The following is an 11,508-nucleotide window of genomic DNA, read 5'->3' as shown; positions in this document are numbered from 1 at the left end:
CTACAAAATACATCGTATTTTTATTTTGTGTAGTAGGGGAGACCTAGGCAAAATAAGACACACAGAAATCATCATACAAAAAAAATTAAATTGTTTAATAGAATAGCTTTTACTCAGGTAGCATTATTATACATCAACATTAGATATTCCAAACGTTTTATACAATTATTAATCACGTAACCTAGTACCATCCCAGAAATGTTTTTTTTTAAAAAGTACATTGCATAAAAATTTATAATTGCTTAGAATACACTCATATAATTTGTTTTTAACTCTTGTTCAAGTGAATGTAGGTAAATAATAGTTATTGTAGCGACCACAAGCGTGATTGTGTGCGATCGGGCATACGTGTGTGTGAGCGGCTTATCGATTCGCAGACTAGCCGCGGACGCTTTTCTTCATGTGCGCCGTATCTGTAAACGTGTGTGTCGTACCTGCGTTCAAAGAAAACGAGACTTCTCTGGACGGCTGAAGAACGTTCCCGAAAGGAGGCAAGAGAGTATAAAAAGGAAGAGACGATCGCCGAAGTGGAGTAGAAATAAATTGACCGTTGCAGAGGTGAATCAAGGGATAAATTGAAAGTGATAGAAGTGAAATAAATAGAACAGTGAATAGTAACAGTAGTGTAAATAAATAGAATAATTACCGAAGTAGTAATAATTTAATAGTGTTTTTAAGTTTAATAGTAATTAGTGTAAATAAATAGTTTTCTTCTTAAAAGTTAATTTGTTAAACCCACGAACATAACAATATATATGATGTAATGACAATAGGTACGATGTATGATCTTCGTTTTCGGCTCTGTTCGTGGCTCCGACGGGGCGCGTTCGAGACACAAGTCTTTTTTTCACCAGGCCTTCATTTTCTGCTGGGATCGCCGTTTTTGTAGTGGATGTTGTCGCCAAACCGCTCCACGTCGGAGACGTCGTCGGCACACTTTTCCGCCGGATTCCCAGCTTCTTCCTACCCGTTGCCGTTACATAATTAATACTAAACATTTCAGTAAATATTTCATTCTACTTACAGCAACCGTCCTTAATTTCCCTATATGGGACTTCTGCNTTACAATTTGCATTTTCTTTAAATTTTGATCATACATTATACAACTTAGGCATTTTTTTTTGTTTCTATTTTCTGTATCTAGATCATCTTTATCAGCATAATCTGGTTGAAAAAATCATTTATTCTTGCTATTTACTTATCCCTTAAAGTTTCTGTAAGCAAATTTTCTGTATAGAGAGCATCCCCTACATCTCAAAATGACTCAAAAAATTCAAAGGCATTTCTGGTATTAAGTTACCACTGAAAATGTTCGATACGAAATTTTCTTTTATCCCTTTCACTTTAACCTGGTCGAAAAAAATCACCTGTCTTCGGTATTAGGTTACCCATTAAAGTCTCCGTTACGAAATTTTCTATATCCAGATCATCCCTTTCACTTCAATCTGGTCGAAAAAAATCACATATCTTTGATATTAATTTAACCCTTAAAGTTTTCGTTAGCAAATTTTCCGTACCCAGATCATCTCTTTCACTTCTCTACTCATTAGTAAAGATTCAGTTTCTATACTTCGTTTAGTTTCTGTAGCAATGTGACCTTCAGTTTGACCGGCGCAAACTAGAAAAGAACAGCACTAGGCCAGAAATAGAAGGAGACAACTCTTGGCCAAACTCTTAACCGGTGAGGAGCGTATAACCGGTACAGTACTGCGCGGAAAAATTGACCACTTTATCCACTACAATTGCATTACTCAAATGTGTTGTTATTGATACCATTTACTACTGAAAATATCAACGAGATGTTTATTTATATTTGAAGACATATTAAAGGCTTTAACGCTTGTTTTCGACTCGCACTACTATTCCTGATTGAACAAAACTTTTGGCAGGTACTGTATGAAAAAGTATGTTTAATGAACAAGAGTCGAGAGTATAATGAGCTTTTTTCTCCATACCTACGATTCTGCCAGCGCGCATCCAAGACATTGGAAGGCGCACATCGCTAGAGAGAGTAAATAAAGTATAGCTTTTGATTTCTTATTCTCTCTTTAAAACACATAAATATTCCCTGTAGTCTCATTTTCCCAATAGCACATCCTACATATCTACTTATCGAAAGCTGTTGTCCCCGTTTCGCCTACGTTTCCACGTCTGATCTTTGTCTAGAGGTTTTCTTTTATTTATTTATGTTGCGTCCTCACCTGTCGGCATATTATTCGTATAACGCTTATTATTTATTATACGTAGAGCGTACAATTACTTCCCACTTATTCTCTTGTCCTTTATTATTCTTTTGTAGGCTGTCTAGACCAAGTTTTAACATCCCTTCTATTTTAACTGTCCCATATCATTCAAAATACTTCACTCACGTTCATCCGAGATCAGTTTTCTCATACCTTTACCCCATTTTGAAAGGCTGCTATTCAGAATTGACTGTACTTCATCTAGTAGACATACTTTGGACCACCTTTCATTACTCATTCTCCACACCTCACACAAATATCTACATTGTAGGGCGAGGATTATTCAATCACAATTAATTGACATGACATCATCATTTATAGAGCTGACTTGCCTTGTATCGGAGAACACTTTATGTACGAGCGATTCCAAGACGAAAATACAAAAGATCGTCACCGAAGGAGATCGATTCCTGGACAGGTGCATAAGTCAAGCTGGATCGGAGATTCGAAACAGTTCGAGTCAATTTGTGGCGGAAACAAATAAGGCTGTGTCGAAAGGACACGCTATCCTCGATTCCCTTGACGATTGCATGCAAAAGACCGGTTTCCAACAGTTCTCTTGCTACAGGAAGGTCATGAATAACGACGTCGAACCACTTACCGGAACGCTTTTGGAAACCATAAGGTGAAATATCGTATTATGCAGTTGGGAAGGATCGCTTTGCTTTCGTAAAATAGAAAAAATAAGTTATGGGGGCGTCAGATTGAAAATCTAATTTAGAATAAAGGGGCTTTTTCTTTCTTCTCTGCATTGGGTTTCTATAGAACGTGAAATGGGATTGCTTTTAAAGACAATCTCTGCTATTTTAATCCTTTTTCTCGAAGTTCCTAAAGAGTTCAATAGAATTCTTGCTCTACCATTTTGATAAATAGGCAATGGGTTACTAACAACTATCAATTTTATACTACATTTATCATGGTGTGCCGAAAAAAGCACTTCTTTCTTATCACAACTCCATTTTAAACAATCAAAAGAATAATAATCTCCAATATTGAGCGGTATTGATAAAACAGTATTGTATGAAAATAAATAAATGTAAAACAAAAATACTGGTATGCAAGGGAAAAAAAGAGGGACAGAGCGAATATAAAGATGGTGGACGAAAGATTAGAAGACGTGGCTGATTTTAGGTATCTAGGAAGTCAGATAAGTCAGGACGGAAGTAGTAGTAGAGATCTAAAGCAGAGTATCGCGCAGGGTCGAGTAGCCTTCAATAAAAAGAAGTTACTTCTATGCTTGCGAACGATTAATTTAGAAATTCGGTAAAGATTATTAAAGGTGTATGTTTGGAGCGCGGCGCTGTACGAGAGCAAAACATGGACAGTGGATACCGTGGATAGAGAAGGTTAGAAATGGAGAGGTATTAGAAAGAATAGGAGAACAAAGGACTCTATGGAAGTCAATAAAAAATAGGCGAGATAGGTTGGTAGGACACCTTCTTAGGCATGATGTCAGTCCTAAGGCTGGTTGGTTACGTACTTGCACTCTTTCCTATCCTGAGCTAAACTTCGCATTTCCCTAAAACTAGAACAGCCCACATCCTTAACTATTTGTGAACAGTAATCTAAACTATGCCTACCTCTTCCCCTCCTAATTCCCGTTTCTGCCTCTAATATGTCTCTGACTAGACCTTCATGCCTGGGTAGGTGTCCTACCAACAAATCTCGCCTATTTCTTATTGACTTTCATAAACTCCTCTGCTCTCCTATTCTTTCTAATTTTTCTTCATTTCTAAACTTTTCTATACACGGTATCCTCATCATTCGTCGCCTACCGTTCATGTTTCGCAACCGGACAGCGCCGTGTTCCAAACATACACTTTTAACAACCTTTTTCGAATTTCTAAATAAACCGTTCGCGAGCACAGAAGTGACTTCTTTTTATTGAAGGCGACTCGACCCTGCGCTATCCTCTACTTTATATCCCTATTACTCCTTCCGTCCTGACTTATCTGACTTCCTAGATACCTAAAATCTCTCCTATCTTTATATACGCTCCTTTTCTACTATTTCTTCCCTTGCATACCAATATTTTTGTTTTACTTTTATTTATTTTCGTACACTACTGTTTTATCAATATAGCTTCCATTTTATTTAAAGTTATCTCTAACTCCTTGCTAGATGCTAATACTGCTATATCATTTGCAGATCAATAACATATTATGGCAGTATTAATTATTTATGTTTTTGACGAATTCCAATATTCAACAATAGTTTCGGCTAGGATGCGTTATTACCTAAGGTTTAGGGTACTATACTGACGGAATCGAAAGATTAAATTTTATTTGAACTTAATTTTAGAATTTTGTCGATTCATCTTTGTATCCTCTATAATATTGAAGGTGTAAATGTAAAAAAAACAAAAGAACACGTCCATTATTTGGTTGACATTAGTGTAATCATTTGTTAAGTTTAAATAGGGATGAAATTGCGTTTTCATCCATACTCTAATGTAGAGTACGTAACGAAAAATGTGAAAATAGTTCCTTGTAATGGAACTAATTGGTGAGGTTTTTCACACTCAAATTAAAATCGAGTGAAAGTGTGCATTATTAACTTTCGTCAAAAGGTGGTACCCAGGTGCCCTTATTTACTAGTTTTTATCGCATTAACCCTTACGCTTTGAAGCTTTTGCAATTGTAATTACTGAATGAAGTTGAGTGAGCCGCTGCTTTGTTCTGTAGCTTATATGCGGGCATAATGATATAAATATAAACGAATAACTCACGGTATTTTTTTCCGTTATTTTTACAGAAAGCACAAAGATAATCACATGAGCAGTCTCAAAGTACGGAGTAACGCGTTTAATTGTTTTGAAAACGTTTTGTCGATATACAAAAAGAAAGTTGCAGAGGTATTAACTGAGGCGTTAAGGTGTTGAAAATGTATCTACCCATAATCTCCAATGATATTTAGTGTTGATAATGAAGTTGTTTATTAGTTAATTGTCTTTTTAGGTGTTTAATAAACTGTTTGAATTTTTGCTTCTGTATTTTTTAACACATGTTGAAATAAATTGGAGATAGTTACATAACTGTTAACAGTTGCTTCGGTGAATTTTTGGCCACTGATTTATTGAAATTGTCACCCGAGGTTTTTCGCGATTTCGAACCATTTGACCCTCTTCAGCACGCCGTACACATTTTCGAGAGAACGCCTACTAGTTTACCACACCCAGAAAACCGCTGACCTTTCGGCGCCATTAATGGTGCCGGTGATCGCAGCGAAAGAGCCTTTTTTCGATGGGCAAGCTGTGTCACTAGGAGAGGGTTCTTCCCTCACATCAGCCTATCATGCCTGTGCTGGACTTACAATGCGTTCGAATGCCAACAGCTGGGGACCCTTTAGCCTCTCACTGCGAGAAGGTGATGACCAGAGTCGAGGGTGAACGTTATTGGTTAGTGATCTATCGATATAGTCAGACGTAGATTTTCATTTTAATTTCTCTGGATTTCATCAGCACGCCGTGATCCACGCCTGACGATTTCGACAGGTGACTGATCAAGAACTTGCCCATCGCATATACCGTGGTATATCGTGGATCCAGTTTAGCGGGTCGATATCTTTAATGACAAAAGAACGTTGTCAAGCATTAATGAACTCATAATTAGAAGCAAATTTCTATGGATTTTGTTCACCATGTCTAGGTATGAATTTTCTATATCATCCAAACTGAAATCTTTTTAATTTGGTTTTAAAAGGCAGAGGAGAATGAACAGGGTATATAATCATTTTGAAAATTTAGATTGATTAGTATTCTAATAAACGAATGGTAATAATAATGAGAGTTGATGTATGTTTTAATATTTGTGTATTCCCTTAAACAAACGCTTCGTTATTCTAATGTGTGTTCGCAATTCTCTTTATGCTACTGGTACTGAATAAAAATCTTTTATTAAATGATTTCGTTTTTCTTTCTATAAACTAAGATAAACGATAATAAAGTATTTTCAAGAAAAGTCATTATAAAATTGTTTCATTCCCTTTGGCTAGCTTCACTGAGACAAGGGTCGCAGATATAGATATGTAACTGGGAATCAATATTTTTATATGCCCTAGGACTTCTCTACCTTTTAGATTTCTAAGGATTGCAGAATACTCTTGGTTTTGTTCACACAAATTCTGGGAAAATCGGGAAATAGATTAAAACTATAAATAACATTCAGTTCATCAAAACATGGTTCGTAATATCGTTCAAATCAATTGTAAACAGATCACAGTAGATAAATAAGTAGATATTTACACATCGTTTCTGACTTTTGTTTTACTTTTAATAATAAAATACTGGCACATTTAATACTAATCTTAAACAAAAGTGTACCTGTCCTACTTTGACCTTGAATCACTTTCGAGTCGCTCGATTACATTCATTATTTATTTATAATTACAAATGCATACAAGGTGGTCAAATATCTCTTGAATATTCTTTTGCAAACAGTGATAGGCCGATTTGGTACCAATGGTCAGGTTCTGTGAAGGTTTTCGACGGCAACCACCTTTGTTAATTTTATTATCGATGTTCTTCAATCGTATGCAGGTTACAGGAATTTCATAGCTACAGGCAGAGTCATACCTTGTTGGGTTGTTCCCTTTATTGACTTCTGACTCGTATTCTTTTGTTCCATACCAGGTATTGGTGGTGGCACCAGAACAATTTTTGATTTTGTCACATAACTTAGATTTAGTTACACTTTGTCCTTCTTCTTGTTAACTTGCGTTTTTAATTCATATTTTCTTCGTTGTGCCTGTAATTGTAATCCGTTATTTTATAGTTAATAATTCATTTGTAAATAGTCTATATACATATAGTGTTTTATATCGAGTTTCCTTCGCTCCGTTAAAACCAACATTTCGAGAAAATACTGCTCCTAATTTCACGGCAAACAGTGGTCCTTCGAGCCGGACTACAAACAACAGTGTCATCGAGAATTACCAGGATTTTTATAAACCAGCAAGTTGAAGTACATCAGCTCAGCATTTCGATTCCATGGAACCGAAGTTTATGTGTATGTAGTTACTCAGGATGTCAGATGCAGGTTTTTTGACCTCCTTGAGCCAAGTTTCAGATCACATAAGAGCCTGACGATTCGGATGGACATGTTGCAAGATTTTTCGGATTTGGGGCTCGATCCTATCTGCCTCATCCAGAATCAGATAAGATCGTTTCAAAGACGTGGTTCCTCTCTCTAAAAAGTCTATCAGTCTTCCAGGAGTTGGTTGGTGATAATGATTTCGACGCCACGTTTAAGATCGCGCGTCTGGGGCCCTTTTGGAGCACCCCAAAGATGTAAGTGTTACAGGTGTAAGAGAGTTCCGAACTCGTTAGCAATTTTTTGAATTTGCTGGGCCAGTTCTTGGGTTGGAGCGAGATCAAGTACTCTTGGTCCGTCCTCTCCGTTACGAATTTTTTGGGAGACGTCCACCGTAATATCCTGCAGGACTGTTAACGTTTGTAAGGTCGATAAACTTTTGGATTACACCACTAATCGTTTGTAACCATATATCATGCTACATACGTATATGTATAAACAGATAATTCAACTGGAAGCTTTAACCTTAAAGTCAGCTAATGTATTATGCATTTTGACGACCGCGACCCTTTTCTGGTTTGCGTCTCCGCCCCAGGTTTAAAAAGCGATAAAAACATTGGCGCGTGAAAAGATTCCGGGTTCCAGTCGATCTCTCGTAGTGCGTAGTGGGGTGTTATGTATCTCTTTCGGAGGACTCACTCGAATTCCCCATTCCTGCGAAATAAATTCAAGAGAATCACGCGTTAGCGCTTTTGAATAAGTTAAACGATCCTGTAAACTCTCTGATATACGTTCTCACTTTATAAATCAATCCCTGCAAACACATAATACACAAACATCCACATTTGCATTTACCCTTTACGTTCCCGTTTCCTCGTCCTCTCTCACACGAGCCAACTTTGCCTGAAATAAAAAAGTGTGGATGGTATTGCCAGTCGACGGCGTTCACAACGGTTGTAGAGAGTATAGCCCTGCTTGCGTGACAAATGTCAAGGAAGTTGTACTGTGGAAGTCGATTTTTTTAAAAAGTTATTTCCACGTAACAATCGCCTTGTTCACGTAGATAATCGTTTATGATAAAACTCGAAGGGAAATGTGCCAACAGCATTTCGAGCAGCAGGTAACTGCACAATAATTCTGTTGTTATAGGTATTAGGTATATTATGACCAAAATGAGGTCAAATTTTATCGTCGGAAGAATACGTTCAGTTAAAGTGTCTGTATTTACTGTAGTTGTTAAGGGATTGCTTTTAGTGTGTGAGTAAAATTTACAGATCTCGCGTTTTCGCATACTGAAATTATCCGACACATCTGCTGGAATTCTATAAGTTTCCCAAAGATGTGAAGGTTGCTGTTTGAATTTTGTGTTGTTCAACATGGAAAAATAAGTAGCAAAAAGAGACGTGGAGCAGGTATGACTTAAAATGACTTTACGAATTTTAATTCGTTCAGCAGAAGAACGCTTTCTGTTTGCTGACAGAACAATCAAAATGACTTCTTCTCTGACAATACAAAATTATGGGTTTAACTGATTATTAAAACGTTAATTAAAGGAGTTAACCGTGACTTAAATCTACCTTCGATGTCCACGATGTTGTCTTTTAATCGAAATTTTTAATAAACAGTCACCAATCTTTTGACGTTATTGGAATCATTAGGTTACATTAGGTTATAAGCACATGCGTCTAAATTTGGACGAATTGTACTAGTACATACGTCATATATTAATCGATATGCCTTTCTACCCAATTATTGTTAAGTTCTTAAAATCAATAACAGATTTTAGTCATAATTTAATTTACAACAGAAACAGTATTTTACCTTTTTGCTGAAAAACAAACACGATTATAAATCAGTAAAAAACAAACTTATGATTTGTGAAACTGTCAAAGCAAGGGATTATTTTCAGGTGAGTGTTCTCTATTATTTGAAAGTAATCAAATGATAATGGGAACGGTGCGCGAGTTTTAGTAAAAAACGGTCCCCGGCATTCTCAATTATGCTCCTGGACAAGATGATAAAGGTATGAGACTGACCAAAAGAAAAAAGTGAAAAAAAGGCTTTGTAGTGATTCCTTCTCTAAACCAGTGTTTGTTCAAAATCAGCACTTACTTAGCTGTAATCTCGGTCTTGAGCTTGATCTTGATCTTGGTCTTGAGTGTTAAGTCACCACTACTTGGACTGTAATTGTTCATGTTGAGGTACACCAAATTGGAAGGCAAATAACTGTTTTTAGGAAATTTTATTGATTAAATTAACATTGTAAAGAATTCTAAACCATCCTACATCATAGCGATTGTTTAGACTCAACGCATCGACATTTTTCAATCACTAAATATTTATCCTTTATGTGTTCATTTATAATTACTTCTAACCTATGTGCATAGTAAGAGGCCTAGAAACCTTCGAGGGTGGATTCCGATAGACCGTGAGATCTGTCGCTGCAGGACTATATTTTTCAGGAGATAAATCCCATATTTACGACGGGATGACGAAAATGGAAAAAGAATTTACCGTTTTTTGTTGAAAGTAGGTTTCAAAAAGTGGTAAATTGGTCAAATTGGGACAGTCTGGTATGGGGGGTGTTTGTGAGTGGGATAGGGCGAGAGTTGTGCCTTGCGCTGAAGCCGAGGGCCATCAAATATGCAATTAAATCTTGGCGCTAGCTTGCGCTTTTGGCGAGCTGGGGATATACGTAATGCAACTACACTGTTCTAATGCTTATTAAGCTCAGACGATGTTACGGTACTTTTATGCTTTTGCTACCGAATTATCGCCCACAACGATAACACTAAAGTGTAAACTATATGCGGATATTGCCCATAATGCCGGAAAAGAAGCGAAACGAACAATTTGACCTCTTTAATCAATCCCCTGCTGGGCGTTAGTACCCGATGGTTATGTTAATTACGGTAGTGGTAATAATCCTATGAAATACAAAAGATTAGTATTAGAAATGGGATTAATTTTGATTTTGCGTGATATCGGAAAACCTTTTTTAATATATTTATTAGTTTACCATTTCTTAAAATTATAATAAAATGATCTTACTATAGTAGAACTCGCATTGAGTTTAATGATACTGGGCCATATTGAGTTACATAAATTTATGTAAATAAAAATGAATTGCTAAATGTGTTGCTAGGCGCAAAACGTCCCAGGAAGGTTCTTATGAAAAGAAAAGTTGGAAAAATTGCCCAGAAAAACGTAAAAACCTCACTTTTCTTTTCCCATACAAACCACAGAGTAAATTAAAACATTTGTCCCCAATCAAAACAAAAGAAAGACGCTTTAGGATTATCATTGGTATGTCTTCAAGTTGATTAGGTATTAGGCTGTATGGATATTAATTGACCAGTCTGAAATACGTTTTATGTATTTATTTTTTCTATTGGACTTCGACAGGCCAATAACTGTTGACACAGAATGAAGTTTGTGGGTGCAGTTAGTTAATTGTATCGCTATTTCTTAATTTATACATCGAAGACGCGATCAACAACATTAAAGACAATACAATTGTAGGGATAGATATACAGGGGCAAAAGATTATTATGCTTAGATTCGCAGATGATATAGCAGTATTAGTATTTAGCAAGGAGGAGACAGAGATAGCTTTAAACAAAATGGAAGCAGTAAAAGTAAAACAAAATACTGGTATGCTAGGGNTTGTTCAGCGTGCTGTCAAACCTACACTAGCAAGGAGATCGGGCTGAAACTATAGCTACAAGCTATCCAAGGATGGTACTATAGAATGTCACCTCAAGGTAGGCCTAGTGGCGTCATCTCTTGGTTAGGCCGGAAACTTATTAATCCACCCTCGTACATCGAAGACGCGATCAACAACATTAAAGACAATACAATTGTAGGGATAGATATACAGGGGCAAAAGATTATTATGCTTAGATTCGCAGATGATATAGCAGTATTAGTATTTAGCAAGGAGGAGACAGAGATAGCTTTAAACAAAATGGAAGCAGTAAAAGTAAAACAAAATACTGGTATGCTAGGGAAGAAAAAGAAGGGAAAAGGCGAATATAGAAATAGGAGATGAAAAATTAGAAGAAGCGACTGATTTTAGGTATCTAGGAAGTCAGATAAGTCAAGACGAAAGGAGTAGTAGATATATAAAGCAGAGGATAGCGCAAGGTAGAGTCGTCTTCATTAAAATGAAGTCATTTCTATGCTAGCGAACGGTTAGTTTAGAAATTCAAAAAAGATTATTAAAGGTGTACGTT

The 11,508-nt window shown here is 36.5% G+C and overlaps 1 protein-coding gene across 1 annotated transcript; it reads left to right on the top strand.

Annotated features, from left to right (window-relative positions):
- Positions 1 to 2,545: 2,545 nt before the first annotated feature.
- Positions 2,546 to 5,126, top strand: LOC112904350. Its single transcript, XM_025974159.1, has 2 exons — positions 2,546 to 2,868; positions 4,998 to 5,126. The coding sequence occupies exons 1-2, from the start codon at positions 2,546 to 2,548 to the stop codon at positions 5,122 to 5,124; spliced, it is 450 nt and encodes a 149-aa protein (XP_025829944.1). The 3' UTR covers positions 5,125 to 5,126.
- The last annotated feature ends 6,382 nt before the right edge of the window (positions 5,127 to 11,508 follow it).

The sequence above is a fragment of the Agrilus planipennis genome, unplaced genomic scaffold (genome assembly GCF_000699045.2).
Source record: "Agrilus planipennis isolate EAB-ADULT unplaced genomic scaffold, Apla_2.0 scaffold148, whole genome shotgun sequence".
Classification (NCBI taxonomy): domain Eukaryota; kingdom Metazoa; phylum Arthropoda; class Insecta; order Coleoptera; family Buprestidae; genus Agrilus; species Agrilus planipennis.
Note: the sequence above shows the minus strand (reverse complement) of the source record. Positions and strands in the feature narration are given on the sequence as shown.

Excerpts from the sequence above, each read along its gene's own strand:
- LOC112904350 (XM_025974159.1), top strand. The coding sequence starts at position 2,546 with ATGACATCATCATTTATAGAGCTGACTTGCCTTGTATCGGAGAACACT. Across the intron at positions 2,869-4,997 it reads ACGCTTTTGGAAACCATAAG|AAAGCACAAAGATAATCACA; the intron begins GTGAAATATCGT and ends TTATTTTTACAG.